The following is a 15481-nucleotide window of genomic DNA, read 5'->3' as shown; positions in this document are numbered from 1 at the left end:
ATTTAAAGATTGTAGTATAGAAATAGCTTATTGTACAAATTTAATTATGCTAAAGATTGTTTCTCTACTTTTCTATTAGATACAATTACAAATACACGCGAATTATTTCGTATGGGGATCAACTTCAATTGTGCTCCGGCTCTGGATGAGGAGGAATTTAAGGCCCTTACAAAGAACTTTATTTATGATGATGATGAAGGGTATCATGCTAGAGTGGTTCATGGATACAGAAGTATTTCCGAGATGGGTACCATTATAGACGTGCTCAAATTTCATATCCCTCAACTAGCTATTTCCGATTTCCTTTTATGATGTTCATGTTATAATCGTAAACCTTTTTTCTTCTTTTTGATAACCCTGAGCAGGTTTTTGATGCCAAACATATGGATGATCCTAAATATGGCGGAGATCCTGTGCCGGTTTTGGATTTCAAAAAGGATCGTCCCTTGGTTGATAGGCTAACCAAATGTGCAAATTTGGCAATAGCTGATTACAATTTAAAGAAGAAGACAAACTACCGATTTGTCAAATTTGAGATGGCTGTTTGGCAACCAGTTGCTGGAGTCCTTTACTATATCACCTTTCAAGCCAGGAACGCTAAGAAGAACTATAAAACTTTTGAAGCCACGGTGTTTACTGATAGAAGCATGAGAAAGGTTGTGAATTTTAGGATGAAAGAGAGCAATACTTGGTAATTCTTTTTTTTTTCCTTATTTTGCAATTTATTTTAATCTTATCTCTTTATTGTTTGTCATTTTTCCAATATTTTTCTCTGCATCTGAAATTACTTGATACATAGCAATGGTTTCCACCTCCTACCCTATGTTTAGCCTCATTTATTTTTTCGTAGGTTGTCAGTTGGGGTTTTTAATTTGCCATGTTTAGCGTCCTTCTTCAGCTTACCTTATAACAGTATGCTAGTGTGATGCCCCGCCCACTAATTTGCTTACCATGTAATTTTTGCTTTGCTTTGCTTTTTGCTCGGTTGTTTCCCTTTCGTTCCCATTATTTTATGATCTTTTCATTTGTTTCTATGCAATTTGGGTTATATTTAAAAACAATATCAGCACATTCTTCTTATTCTTTTCATAAACCCGTTCTCGAATTTCCTTTGTAATGTGTTTTTATATATTACTAGCGAAAAGAAGTGCCCGTCTTTTCGCTATTTTCCGCGCTCTTTCTGTTTTTTTTTTTGTTGCTTTCAAGTAATAACAAAGCAAATTAATCATGATTATCTATTTCAATGACACCAATGTAACAAAAAATATATATTCTAGATTCTTTTTTTAATGACACCAACAACAATCTTTATTATAGAAAAAGTTGTTTAAGGTTATAATTGGGATAATGAAAAAACAAGTATAAATACTTATCTAGTTTGTTACACTTTTTTCTTTATATATAGTATAAATAAACGGAAAAGTTAACATCTATCCTTTCATGGGGCCCTCAGCCATATTCCCTTTTTTCAACTTTTAGGCTTTATTTGCGAGTTTGGAGGGGAAAGGAGGGGTGGGTTTAGGAAAAAATAAAAGAGCAAGTGAAAGAAATATAAGACATTGGGAGGGGATGGGAGGGTTTTGAGGGGGTTCATTTTTCTTCATTTTTAATCTTTGTCAGAATATTTTTCAAATTAAAAATATATTAATCATAAATATTAGTTTATTATTCAATAAAAAATTGCGCTTACAAAAAATGTGAAACATTTCTCTATTTTCCACCCTAAGCCATGTCATCCCCTCTCCTCCCCTCCAAACCCTCAAACAGGGATGGAGGAACTTTTGTCCTGATAGGGGTTGCGGGGTGTTGTAGATCTACTAGACAATGACTTTTGTCTCTTATTATTCTTGTCAACAATGGGTGATAGGTTGTGAATATGAATATATGATTCTTTATTCTAAAAGGAATAATATGTAATTTATCATTTAGCCCTTAACTACTATACATTTCATGTGAATAGCAATTGCGTTTTTTGTCCAATGAAAAAGGGGATAAGGCTAACCTCCCATGGAGTGGGATGTTAGCTAACTCCTAACAAAAATATATATTTGCTTTTCTTCTGTTGCATATTTTTTTTATTTCTAGTTCTGTAAATTCAGTCTATATAACCTTTACTTTGATTCTTGAGAGCCTTCTATATGATTTAGCCTATATGCTTATTTGGTTCATGTTTACATAATTACGGGTCTTTTGTTTTGCTTGTTTTGTTCAGGTACACTGGCACTCTTTGTGAGCTGATAAATTAGGTGTTGACTCTTGCAATCCGTTCCTCTTATCTTTATTTTATCTGTTATTATGCTATGGCAAGCCGCACCTGCGTTCGTTTGTTGAATCATTTAAGAAGTTTTGCTAGCTGCCCATGTTGGACATACTATATATGCCTTTGGAATGTTTTTGTTGTGTAAAGTAATTCGTGATAATTGTGGTTGATTTTTTAATGCTTGGAATATAAATGTTTACCGGAGAATTGTCTACATGTATATATATCACAGACGTTTAGGATATGTTTTTAATTTTTGTGAGAAGTCCCCAACATCTTTTGATTCGTATGTGTCGAAAAACTTCATAACAACTAGGGAAATTGAATTTCCAAAATAATCTTTTATTAAATGAGGTTCTTTTATACAATCTTTTTCACACAATAATATGTGGTTCAATATTAGCAATGAATGTTTTGTCAAAAAAAAAAAAAGCAATGAATGTGAAGTACTAAGCGAGAATGCCATAGGATGAAACCATTATTTATGTTCCCTGATTGTCGTAGTTTTCATCTGTTTTTTCTTTTCTCATCAAAAGTAAAAAAAAAAAAAAAAAAGGGTGAATAGTGTTTTTCACCCCTGTAATATAGGCAATTTCCGGTTTTCACCCTTATGAAATTTTCCGTCCGGTTTGCACCCTTGTAAAAAAAAATTTTTCCGGAAAACACCCCTCCCCCCTCCAACTAAGCAGATTCGCCTACGTGGCGCTGAGTTGGTTTTTTTTTTTACATTTTTTATTTTTTTTAACTTGCCACGTCATATATTATTATTAAAAAAATAATAAAAATTAATTTAAAAATAAAAAAATTATTTAAAAAATTTGAAAATTAATTTTTGAAAAAAAAATTGTAAATTTTTTTTTTGAAAAAAATTCTTAAATTTTTTTATTACCAAAATTTTTACGATTTTTTTATTCCGGAAATTTTATTTTCAAAATTTTAAAAATTAGAAAAAACAGAAAATATAATCACATTTTTTCGAAATTAAAAATATTTTAAAAAAATCTGGAATTTAAATTTCAAAATACGAAAAAGGCAAATTTTTAAAAAAGGTCAGATTTTTCTTTGTATAAAAAAAACCAACTTTTTCCAATATTTTAATTTTGAAAAATATTTTATCAAAATTATGGAATAAAATTTTCGAAAAAAAAATTTGATTTATCCTAAATTTTTTCCAGAAATTTATTTTCGAAAAAAAACTTGAATTTAAAAAATTATAAAAAAGGCAAATGATTTTACGAAATTTTTTTTTTTAAAACTTTTCGAATCTGGAACTTTTTTTTCGAAAAGCCAAAACTTTTTTTAAAAATCTGGAATTTTTCGAATCTGAAGTAGAATTTTTTTTTCTTTTCGAAATTATGAAGATTTTACGATTTTGGCTAAAGATTCTAACGAAAATCCATTTTGGGGCTAATGATTCGAAAAAGTTCAGATTTTTCTTTCGAAATTAAAAACTTTGTTTTTTTTAATACATAAAATAAAAAAATTTGGTAATAAAAAAATTGTTAAAATATTTTTAATTTCTAAAAAAATGTGATTATACTTTTTTCCTAGAAATTCTTTGATAATAAAAAAAAATTTAAGAATTTTTAACAAAAAAAATTTAAGAAGTTTTTACAAAAAAAAAAATTTAAGAACAAAAAAAAAATTAAAATTTTTTTTCAAAAATTAATTTTCGAATTTTTAAAATAATTTTTATTATTTTTTTAATAATAATATCTGATGTGGCAAGCAAAAAAATAAAAAATAAATAAATAAAAAGTCAAGTCAGCGCCACATAGGCGATTTTGGTGAGCTGGACTGCTGAGTTGGAGGGGGGAGGGGTGTTTTTCGGAAGAAAAAAAATTTTACAAGGGTGCAAACCGGACGGAAAATTTCATAAGGGTGAAAACCGGAAATGGCCTATATTACAGGGGTGAAAAACACTATTCACCCAAAAAAAAATTAACCGTTATATCAAGAATTTCAAAAGGAAAAAGAATGAAATGGTGAATGATGTAATAGAGAATATGAATATTTTCAAAAGTGAGTACAAGCCTGAAGATACCAGTAGGTGATTTACAAGTGAGCTTTTATAATAAAAGAATTCGTTAAATAGTTATAACCTATTAAAAATATAAAATGCTTATAAATAAGTTTATTTATCTCATAAATTATTGGGATCAATAAAAGAATATGTTTTTTTTTAAGAAATCAAAATGGAATTAAATATCAAAAGTGATTCATCGCACAGGGTGTGCAAAAGAGAATCACACAGTCAAGTTACAATGTTAATGTCTGATGCCAAAAAACAACAAAAAAACTCCACACACAAACAAAAAGGAAGAAAGCTACTACATAACACCTATACATAGTAAAGGGTGCCGCCACCGGTCGGTATAACTGAAGGCGGGAGTAAGCAATTTAGCTTTCAACCAAGCATATGACAAAAACTTAACGCTATCCAATAAATGCGCCAAATCCTAAGCTTTGTGGGAAAAAATTCTGCTATTTCTTTCCTTCCAGACAACCCAGCAACCGGCGTGCCAGATCACTTCGAGAAAAGAATGTGTAAACTGCGGTAATCCGCCAAATGTCCAAGTTGATGAAGATGTTCTCGGATGGACTGAGGAGATGTGAAGGTGATACCGAGCCACTGATAAATAAAAGAATATGTTGTCTACTCAAATTGAAAGCAAACAAGCATATCATTGTGAAATTGTTTTTGAATGAATAAATGTAATGTGTAATCTATTGATCCCCTAATACCATATATTGTTATCCTATTGGATACAAATTAAGTAGTATTGCAATAACAAGAAGTCAAATAGATTCTTTGTCTTTCCTTCAAAAAGATGAGTAACTACAATAAAAGGATCATATTGACTTCTTTGTCTTCCTTCAACAAATATTCTTCTACCATTTGAATCCTCCTGCAAAAACCAATCAACAACTCAATAAATTGTAGGGGACAATATGAATTATATAAACTATATGATCAGTGGATTCAGGCAAAACAAGAACTTACAAATTTCAATCTTTCAGCATATCACTTTTCGAATAACAGTGACGAAGCTCTCTCAACTGTATGCAGTTTTCTACCACATGTTTCAATCCTTTCTCCGTGACATCATTACAATGTTCCAGTATTAGATGCGAAAGCATAGGAAAACTCTGAGATGATACAGAGTGATTTATCATCAACATCTGTGTATGACAAGTTCATATGCTTAAGCTTATGACATCTTAATACTAGACCAACAATTTCCACAGACATGCCCTTCCAATAGCTCAAATCCAGCACCTCCAAGTTGGGGAAAATGGAAGTAAACAGCCAGATGTTTTCATCTCTCAACAGCTTACAGTTAGCCAAACAAAGAGACTTTAGTTGACGTCCTTCAGAAAAATCATTGTAAGAATAAGAACTCTCTACACTCATTTCCCCAATAGACGTGCATTCCATTTTGATCTCTCAGTTAGAAAATGATGAATAATGTGATGTCTATTCCATTGCAGCAACTGTGCTTAAATATACATAACAGCTTACAGTCATGGTCCTATAATTGAGCTAACCATAATTACAATAATAATAACAATAACTGTACAATGTTTATAAACAGAATGAAATGATGATGTTGACTATTTGTTATTAGTAAGAGGAAGTCAATGATAATCATGACATTAAGTGATGAGAATCATTTCTTTAACTCCCCTTCTCAAACTGATGGTGACTCTGTCACTCCAAGTTTGTCCCTCAAGATGTTGAATCTAGTGTGAGTGAGGGCTTTGGTTAGGCAGTCTGCAATTTGATCTGCAGAAGGAACATAGGCAACTGCGACTTCATTTTGAAGGACCTGATCACGTATGTAGTGAACGTCTATCTCAATGTGTTTAGACCTGGCATGCATAACCGGATTGGAAGCTAGTGCCTTAGCACTCAAGTTATCGCACCACAAAACTGGCTTTCTATGTATTGGCACTTTTAGTTCTGCTAGTAATGACCTGAGCCATGCCACTTCTGCTGCTAGATCAGCTAAGGCTCTGTACTCTGATTCAGTACTTGACCTGGACACCACTTTTTGCTTTCTTGAAGCCCAAGAGATCAAAGTTTCACCAAGGAACACACATTGACCTGCCATAGACTTTCTATCATCTGTGCTTGTTGCCCAATCTGCATCTGAGAACCCTGCTATGTCAAGATCAGTTGATGGTTTAATGTGCAAGCCTAGATTTGCCGTACCATGGAGATACCTCAGTATTCTCTTTATTCCTTGCCAGTGATCTGTGGTTGGAGAGCTCATGTATTGACTGAGCTTGTTGACAGCAAAGGCTATGTCAGGTCTTGTGTTGGTTACATATTGTAATGCACCTATAGCCTGTCTGTAGAGTGTAGGATTGGACATTGGCTCCCCTTCAGTTGTGAATTGTCTCCCAGTTACCATTGGTGTGGGGCATGATGATGCATTTTCCATGTTGAATTTCTTGAGCAAGTCTTTTGTGTACTTTGTTTGTTTCAAGTACATCCCACTGTTGTCTCTATGAACTTCAATTCCTAAAAAGTAATGAAGGTTTCCGAGATCTTTCAGTGAAAAGGTAAGATTAAGTTGATTGATGAAGGTCTCTAGAAACTTGTTATTACTTCCAGTGATTATTATGTCATCAACATAGATAAGTAGAAATGTAGTGTGACTAGTCTCCCTTAAAACAAACAAAGATGAGTCACTCTTGGTGTTTTGAAATCCCCAAGTCAATAGTGTGTGCCTTAAACTGTCATACCAAGCCCTTGGGGCCTGCTTTAAGCCATATATTGCCTTGGTCAATCTGCATATGTGATGTGGTTTGGTTTTATCTATGTACCCTTCAGGTTGATGTATGAAAACAGTTTCTTTGAGGTTGCCATTCAAGAAAGCATTATTTATATCGAGTTGTCTAACTTCCCAATTGAGATGTACAGCAATAGATAGAATGATTCTTACAGTGCTTGCTTTGACAACTGGGCTGAATGTTTCATCATAATCCAATCCAGCTGTTTGTTGAAAGCCTCTAGCAACAAGTCTCGCTTTCCTTCTCTCAATTGTGCCATCTGCCTTGTATTTTGTTTTGTAGATCCACTTTGAATCAATGATATTTTCTTGTCCATGAAATGGTACCAATGTCCATGTTTTGTTGTTCATTAGAGCCTTGTATTCTGCATCCATTGCTTCTTTCCATTCTGGCCTGACTTGTGCTTCTCTTACACTTTCTGGTTCCTTGTCTTCTTTGAGTTCCTCGGTGAGCCCTATGTAAGGTAGTTTGGGCTTGTATATTCCTGCCTTGCCTCTTGTTCTCATCCAATGTGTGTTGATGATGTTCTGTTGAGGTGGTGAATTGTTTTCAGGCGTTCCAACTGCTTCTGGTGAGTCTTCAGTTTCACTGTCACTTTCCCTGAGATTGTTCTCATGTGTATTCTCAGAGCTACCACCCAACACTGGTTGATCTGCTATTGTGTTGTTGTCATCTAATTCTTGCTCTTCGTGATCAACAATATTGTTTGTTTCCTCAGTTGTGTTGTCAGTAGTAACACCTGCAGAATAAAAAGGTAACCCTATAGAAATTTCATTAGTAGCAGTTTTTATAGGATTTCTTGTATCCAGAAAACCTTCCTGGAAGGGAAAATGATTTTCGTTGAAGACTACATGTCTTGACACAAAAATTCTTCCATGTGAATTGACACATTTGTAGCCTTTGTGAGAACTGCTGTACCCTAAGAATACACATCTAGTCGTGTGAAATTGAAGTTTGTGTTGGTTGTATGGTTTGAGGCAAGGGTAGCAGGCACAGCCAAAAGGTTTCAAGGCAGTGTAGTCAGGGTCTTTCTTGAACAACAATGAGTAGGGACTTTCATTTGTATTCACAGATGATGGCAGTCTATTTATTAGGTAGACAGCAGTAGAGAAGGCTTCCCACCAGTATGAGAGTGGCATTTTGGCTTGTGCTAGCAGTGTTAATCCTAGTTCAGCTACATGCCTATGCTTTCTTTCAGCTCTCCCATTTTGTTGAGAGGTATATGGACATGACATTCTGAATTGGATACCAGATTCTATGGAAAGTTTTTGGACAGGCTTGAACTCACCTCCACCATCACACTGAATCATTTTTATTTTCTTGTCAAATTGGTTTTCAACTAAATTTTTGAACTGATTGAAAGCATGTATAGTGTCTGATTTTTGTTTTAAGGGAAAAATCCAAGTGAATCTGCTGAAATCATCAATAAAATGCACATAGTATTTAAAATTTGATTGAGATAAAATTGGTGCAGGGCCCCATACATCAGTATGAATCAAATCTAAAGGTTCCTTAGCATGAGAGGAAGAGGATTTGAATGGTAGCAGGTGAAGTTTACCAAACTGACAGGCTTCACAAAATGTAAATTGGTCACTAGGTGATGTCTTTACATTGCAATCTTTCAACACCTTTTCCAGTACTTTATTGTTGGGATGTCCAAGTTTCCTATGCCAATTTTCTTTGAGAGACATGTAGACACATGGATCTTTATTGGTTGAGAGTTGGTATAGGCCATCCTTAAGCCTCCCCTTTAGAAGTGCCTTCCCGGTTGGTTTGTCCTTCACATAACAACAATTCTCATCAAATTCAACAATAGCATTATTGTCAGCAGTGAGCTTGGATACACTTAACAAGTTTTTGGTGATTTCAGGCACATATAATACATTATGCAGGTTGACATCATTTAACTTAGTATAACCAGAAGCCAATATTTTTAGTTTTTCACCATTACCAACAAGTAGAGAATTCTTACCACTGTTCTCACCAAGATCTTGAAGTTGGCCACTTTGGTGTGTGACATGATTGCTAGCCCCACTATCAAAATACCACTCATAGTCTTGACCATAATGGGGTGAGGCTATGAAGGCACTATGAGTTCCTTGTTTTACATTCTCATCATAGTTATTTGAGCCTGTATAGGACTTATCAAATCGATGGTAGCATTCTACAGCAGTGTGACCAGTTTTATTGCATACCTGACATATGAGTTTAGGCATCCTTCCTCTTCCTCTACCTCCTCTCATTGCTCTAAAGTTGGAACCTCTCCAATTGCCTCGTGTTCCCTGTTTGTTTCCTCTATACTCAGTCTTGCTTGCAAAATTTGCAGATGCATTGATTGTAAGACCACTCAAGTTGTTGAGTTGATCTATTCTGCTTTCAAAAGCTAGTAGTTGGGATTGAAATTCAACCCAACCGAGATCAATCAGATCAGCAAGCTTAACTACCATTGGATTGTAGTCAGCATCTAATCCATTCAGAATTTGGATCATCAAGTCAGAGTTTGAAATTGGTGACCCTGCAAGTTTCAACTTGTCTGCAAGAGTTTTCATTTTCATGAGATATTGCTCCATCTTCATGTCCCCTTTACGAGTATTATGAAATTCTGATTTGAGGTAGATTGTCCTTGACTTTGTATGAGCTCCTGCAAGCTTTTCGGCTTCATCCCAAATTTCCTTGGATGTTTCACAGTGTAGTAACTGTGTGGCTATGTCTGTTGTCATGGAGTTGATTAGCCAACCTAGGAGTGCTTGATCTCTAGCAATCCAATCATCATAGTCAGGATTGGCTTTCCTTGTTGTTTCACCTGATGTGATAAACTGATTTGGGCATGCTTTTGTCCCCAACATGTAGACATCAAGTTTGCAGCCTCTGATCAATGGAAGGACCAATGATTTCCATAATGGATAGTTGTCTCTGTCCAACTTGACAGAAACTATTGTGGGAAGGTCATTTTTCTGGTTTGTGTTGGCAGCGGATGACATGATTGGATCGATGAGAGCTTTCAAGCTTAAAGCTCTGATGCCAAGTTAGAAAATGATGAATAATGTGATGTCTATTCCATTGCAGCAACTGTGCTTAAATATACATAACAGCTTACAGTCATGGTCCTATAATTGAGCTAACCATAATTACAATAATAATAACAATAACTGTACAATGTTTATAAACAGAATGAAATGATGATGTTGACTATTTGTTATTAGTAAGAGGAAGTCAATGATAATCATGACATTAAGTGATGAGAATCATTTCTTTAACTCTCTCTAAGAGAAGGACAGTTTTTAACGAGTGAAAGCAAGGATAATTCAGTGAGAAACGTACATTCACTAAGGTTTATAGACACCAGATCAACAAGAAGCAAAGACAACTTGGCCACTTGTCGATCTTTCAAAAAACAAGTGTGCCTAAGATCCAAATGTTGTATACGTCGACACTTATATAAGAGATAATGAATTCCATCAACGAAGTCAGTGGGTCTGTTGAGCAAAGGGTGGCCAAGATTGAGTTCTTTGAGCAAAGGGAAACAATCGGCAATGAGTAACAGGTCATAGTTATCAACAGAATTTTTGGAACAGGTCAGAGAGACCAGAGTTGTAATGTTTTGGGATAAAGCTCGCAACCCATATGTGGGAATTCTTTTGGGGAGTTTGAGGGATGTGATGTTCAATGATGGAAAACAAGAGATTTGGACAAGAAGAGCGTCGAGGTCACATGTGTAGTGCGAGAAGTCAAGGGATGTGAGGTTGGTGAACCTTTTGAAGAGGCGACCAAGGAAAGGGTGTGTTTGATCATAGACAGTTAGTGAGAATCGGAAACTGTCGGTGATAGAGAGTAACTGTTTGGAGACGAGGGATAGAGAAGTTAAGCAGCGACGTCTGTCGTCCTTGATGAGGGATTTTAAGATGCATTCCCAACATTCATCGGGTAAATATGAACCTGCTGAATCTAAAAACCATCATCTGTTGTGGAGATTTGAGAGAACACGTTCTGTTCCTTTTCATTGGATGGTGTGAGTGCTTCCGGTGATGAGTTAGGGTTTTGCGGAGAAGTGAAAATCGAGAAGAGAACGATAACGATAAATCTCAACGATGATTTCAAGTTTTACGCTTAATGATTTTCCTGTTACGCATTAAACTTTTATAACAAAAAACAATCTATTTAAACAGTGTAATTGCTCTTTTGCCCTCTACATTGTTGTGAAGACCCAAATTTATCGGAAGATAATTTTGAATGGTGAATTTTTTAAAAAAAAAAAAAAAATCTTTTAGCTAGTAGAAGATAACTTTGAATGGTGTATTCTTCTAAAAAAAAAAAATATTGTAATGGTGTATTTTGCCTATTTTGAAAAATCATGACCTAAAAAGCAACCATCTAAAATTAGGGGGTGCAACTTTACCAACTATCACTACAAAAAATTTGAAATTTTACGAGGAAATAGAGTTCCTCACAAAACATGTATTTCTACTAAAGTGGGGGTTACTTTTGTTTCAGCCATGGCTTCAAGTAGTCTATTACTAGAAGTAACACAAATGTCTGTTACAGATAAATTAAATATTTTTTTTTCAATTTTCTATAAAAGAAAAATAAAACAAACTTCTTTCAAAAAAAAAAAAACTAATATTAAGAACAAACTAAATCCATCCTATATACTATCCTAAAAACTATAAACAATAAAAACAAACAAAATCTTTTTGGTATTTTTGAAATAAGATAAGAAAATAAAAACTAACCTAATCTAAATAAAAACTAAAACAAATCTAACCTAAGAATAAGGAATATAATTTGTATCAAGTAATAAAGTAGTAAAATAAATTGTCACCACAGCGATTGTCGTTTGAATTTATTTGAAAAGCAAATAAAAGAAAAGATTGAAAAGTGGTTGTAGGGTTTTAATTGTCCTCCTCAATGCGAGATTAATTTTGTTGATTCATAAGTGTAATGTCGATAAGGGAACCTTGAATCCTCTTTAGTCTTTATTGGAGTTAATTCGATCAGTTAATTAATAGTTTATGACTTGTCTATTTAAATCTGATATCTTGTTACTTACGTAACAAAACAAAAAAAGAATATATCGTGTTACTTGATTTCGTTACTTTTATATAACACACTCAACACAACCTAACGCAGACGAGAATCTGCCTTTACAAATCACTGGAAGCCAATAACCAACATGAAAAGGAAGAGAAATTCTCTCAAATCTTCACAACAACAACAATCGCTTTATTCCATAATAACAAGAAGTAAAACACTGCATGCTACTGCAACAAAATTTTATTTACCAGATGAATGTTGGGAATCTATATTCAAATTCATCATCAACAACCGCCGCGACTTCAAGTCTCTCTCCCTCTCAGAGACTACGTCGAGAGGTTCAACAAAGAAGATGTGCAAGTTCGAGGTGCTGACGAGTCAATGAAAAAGTACCTCATTGCAAAAGGTCTGCGTGCAAGCACAGACGTGAAAAAGGTTGTCCAGCTCGATCGCCCAAAGACTTTTAACGAGTTCCTAGCGATCGCCAAAACGTACATCCGGTATAAGGAGGAACATTGAAGAGTTTTAAAAAATTGAAAGAATACTATGATATATAATCATATAACAATTCAATAACATTTTATTCATTTTTAGAAACATTTTGGAGTAGCTTTTTTATTTTAGAAAAGAAAAATAACTTATCCCCTTATATAGTGGAAATTTTGGTGATTACAAATTTGCGAAAGAAAGTGATCCCTTCACCTAATATGCTTTTTACTAGCTATATAACAGTTTGATAGACTTCGACAAGAAAAACACTGCAATAGACATCTAAGTACGGTATGTTATGCGTTCTCTGTTTTCTTTTTCATGATATAGCAGCCACCTTTTCTAAATATTTTATTCAAAAATCATAATAATGTCAATTTCCACAAAGTGGAGAAGTTGATGAACACAAATTAGAAGTGCGTTCTCCATTTACACATTTACTGACATTGTATCATTAGAATCATAAAGTTGTTCCAATAATCTCACCACCTTATCCATGTTTGGTCTTTTTCTCGGATCATCAGAAAGACATTGAACTGCAATATGAGCTACTTTCATTGCTTCACGCGGTGAGTATTGGCCTTCTATATTGGAATCCATGACTTGTAAGATCTTGCGATTGTTGTTGAGTAACGGCATGGCCCATTCAACTAAATTTATTTCACATAGTGGTCTGTTTCTATCCAATGCACATTTGCCTGACATAATTTCCAGAAGAACAACTCCAAAATTGTATACATCACCCATTTTGGTGCGGTGACCTTGAATAAAAAGACAATGAAATGAAAGGTTATGAGTGGTATTGATATTTATGATCATATGGTGAAATAGGTAAATGGTGTGTAACAATAACTAGCTGATGCTAGCTTGAAGAAGATTGAGTCACCTGTCACTCTGTACTCAGGTGCGTTAGAGCTCGTAGGAAAAATCGTACAGTTGCCCATCTCACTTTTTGATTTTTCTTTAAACAATCCAAAATCGGATAATTTTGCATTGTGCATCTGTCATTCATAGAAAGGATTTACAAACCGGGTCTAACTAGTATATAAACTCTTCATCTCTAAGGTTGTAAGGTCAATTAATCCACTTACAGAATCAATCAAGATATTAGAAATTCTGAAATCTCCATGTATCACATCGACTTCATCACTGTGAAGAAATGCAAGACCCTTAGCAGCATCAAGAGCTATATTCATTCGGATTTTCCAAGAGAGTGGAGAAGCTCCTGATCCATAAACATTTGGTAGGGGTGAAGTTTTGAGGGATTTGATATACTAACTAGTAAAAAATACTAATTGAAGGATGAAAGTTAATAACATACTTCTAAACAAATTATTATCCAAACTTCCCTTGGTCACAAATTCATATACCAAAATGGGGTGGATATCCTCTAAGCAGTAACCAATCAGTCTCACCAGATTAGGATGACTCAGCTGCCCCATGTTGTTAATTTTTCTCTATAATAAAATCACATCACAATAAATTATAAATATCTAAAAAAGGATCATCAATTTTGCTACAAAAGTTATATGAAACAATTTTCCGAAAATAATTTGATATTTTCCCAACTTTAGAATTCAACTAGTTCTCAAGCTTTGAGTAAAGTTTTCGAACAACGTACTCACCAACCATTCACTGGGTTCCTGGTGGCTCACATGGTTAAGCTTCTTCACAGCAATTGTAAAACCAGAACCTGGTTTAGTGGGGCCTAACGTGTTCTCATCGATCCACCCCTTTACATATAACTCTTCTTCGCTCACCTGACTATCTGAAATTAAGTTCCTTGTCGCGGTTTTTAATTCCTTTAACTTGAAGCACTTCAAAGTCTTGGAAGTCCTGCTTAAACCACTCCTCGAAATATCATCTTGTCTCCCATCAACATTTGAATCCAAACCTGTCCATGTCAAAATAAAAATATGAATTAACCACTTTGCATAAACCATGAAAGATTTATTCTTCTCTATAAAACTGAAACCCTCCAATAGGGTGAACTCAAATGTACTTGCGTAGGATTTTGGAGGGTTTTATCGAATTCTCCAAATCATTTTTCTCTTATGTAATGCTCTCAAAAAAATAAATATATTAATGATAAGAATTCTTATATACACTTTTTTAAAAATATTCTCCCAAACAAGATGAAAGTTCCCCTCTAATTCCAAAAATAAAGATAACTTTGTTTTTTGTTTTTGAGAAAAATGCATGAATCACATATTAGACGGATCATTAAAAAATGGAAAATGACAATGTTATTACAAACACAAACTCAAATTTCCATACCAAGTAGCAAAATTTATTCACAAAAATACACAAGATGGATCATTAAGAAATTAGGAAAATGTGAATAGTAAAGTTATTTATTACCATTATATGAAGGACTCTTCCTCTCAGTTTTGACCCTTGCACTAAAGCAGCCACCCATGTCACTGTGTTGTTGATGATCCTTTCAATCGTGTTAAGAAAACAAGTGAAAAGAAGAAGAGACCTAAATACAATTCTCTTTGAATTTTTTTTGTTTGTTGTTGAACTAAATATATGAAAAGAAAAGCTACTACAATATTCCTTATTTATAGAGCTGTGAAATAGCAAGTTAGTAACAACTGTTATTAAGTAATTTTATCTATTTTAATTTTAACTAATGGAAACTAACCACATTGTTTATAAGGTCTTTGAAATGAAAGGTAAGAAAAGCAAGTATGCAAGTCTTGAAGGAAATAATTGAATTTTTGACCGAATTGGAATTTAGTGTATTATTATGACAAAGTTGTAGGAAACAGAAAAGACCTATTATATCTATATATACTCTACTGTCTAACTATATTTATACACAATTGTGAGTCAATTTTGAAGAAACTTTTGGCGGGTGTTTCAAATTGACCCATACACACTCTTCTTGGAAAGCTC

At 34.0% G+C, this 15481-nt stretch overlaps 3 protein-coding genes across 3 annotated transcripts; 1 reads left to right on the top strand and 2 right to left on the bottom strand.

Annotated features, from left to right (window-relative positions):
* Nucleotides 1–100: 100 nt before the first annotated feature.
* Nucleotides 101–2472, top strand: LOC146939701 (uncharacterized). The gene is made up of 3 exons (XM_085757945.1): nucleotides 101–261; nucleotides 366–691; nucleotides 2213–2472. Exons 1-3 carry the CDS (start codon nucleotides 112–114, stop codon nucleotides 2244–2246), a joined length of 510 nt encoding a protein of 169 aa, XP_085614071.1. The 5' UTR covers nucleotides 101–111; the 3' UTR covers nucleotides 2247–2472.
* A 2823-nt stretch (nucleotides 2473–5295) lies between these two features.
* Nucleotides 5296–11190, bottom strand: LOC146939700 (uncharacterized). The gene is made up of 3 exons (XM_085749808.1): nucleotides 11166–11190; nucleotides 10319–11005; nucleotides 5296–5707 (listed from the first exon to the last, which is right to left on the bottom strand). Exons 1-3 carry the CDS (start codon nucleotides 11188–11190, stop codon nucleotides 5370–5372), a joined length of 1050 nt encoding a protein of 349 aa, XP_085605934.1. The 3' UTR covers nucleotides 5296–5369.
* Nucleotides 11191–12645: 1455 nt separating this feature from the next.
* On the bottom strand, nucleotides 12646–15166 carry LOC146939699 (serine/threonine-protein kinase BIK1-like). The gene is made up of 6 exons (XM_085753249.1): nucleotides 14942–15166; nucleotides 14206–14474; nucleotides 13902–14037; nucleotides 13672–13805; nucleotides 13467–13581; nucleotides 12646–13341 (listed from the first exon to the last, which is right to left on the bottom strand). The coding sequence occupies exons 1-6, from the start codon at nucleotides 14997–14999 to the stop codon at nucleotides 13010–13012; spliced, it is 1044 nt and encodes a 347-aa protein (XP_085609375.1). The 5' UTR covers nucleotides 15000–15166; the 3' UTR covers nucleotides 12646–13009.
* Nucleotides 15167–15481: the final 315 nt, after the last annotated feature.

This window comes from Medicago sativa, chromosome 3 (genome assembly GCF_051527215.1).
Source record: "Medicago sativa cultivar Bolivia chromosome 3, Bolivia_mono, whole genome shotgun sequence".
In the NCBI taxonomy this organism is placed as follows: Eukaryota; Viridiplantae; Streptophyta; class Magnoliopsida; order Fabales; family Fabaceae; genus Medicago; species Medicago sativa.
The sequence above is the reverse complement of the archived record's forward strand: the minus strand, read 5'-3'. Positions and strand labels throughout refer to the sequence as shown.

What these genes read in the sequence shown, in the direction of transcription:
- LOC146939701 (XM_085757945.1), top strand. Translation starts at nt 112, where the DNA reads ATGGGGATCAACTTCAATTGTGCTCCGGCTCTGGATGAGGAGGAATTT. An exon ending in AGATGGGTACCATTATAGAC is followed by an intron (nt 262 to 365) that starts GTGCTCAAATTT and finishes AACCCTGAGCAG; the next exon opens with GTTTTTGATGCCAAACATAT. An exon ending in ATGAAAGAGAGCAATACTTG is followed by an intron (nt 692 to 2,212) that starts GTAATTCTTTTT and finishes TGTTTTGTTCAG; the next exon opens with GTACACTGGCACTCTTTGTG.
- LOC146939700 (XM_085749808.1), bottom strand. Translation starts at nt 11,190, where the DNA reads ATGCGTAACAGGAAAATCATTAAGC. An exon ending in TAACAGGAAAATCATTAAGC is followed by an intron (nt 11,006 to 11,165) that starts GTAAAACTTGAA and finishes GATGGTTTTTAG; the next exon opens with ATTCAGCAGGTTCATATTTA. An exon ending in CTGTCCTTCTCTTAGAGAGA is followed by an intron (nt 5,708 to 10,318) that starts GTTAAAGAAATG and finishes TTTCTAACTGAG; the next exon opens with AGATCAAAATGGAATGCACG.
- LOC146939699 (XM_085753249.1), bottom strand. Translation starts at nt 14,999, where the DNA reads ATGGGTGGCTGCTTTAGTGCAAGGGTCAAAACTGAGAGGAAGAGTCCT. An exon ending in GAAGAGTCCTTCATATAATG is followed by an intron (nt 14,475 to 14,941) that starts GTAATAAATAAC and finishes TGACATGGACAG; the next exon opens with GTTTGGATTCAAATGTTGAT. An exon ending in GGATAATAATTTGTTTAGAA is followed by an intron (nt 13,806 to 13,901) that starts GTATGTTATTAA and finishes TTTATGGATCAG; the next exon opens with GAGCTTCTCCACTCTCTTGG.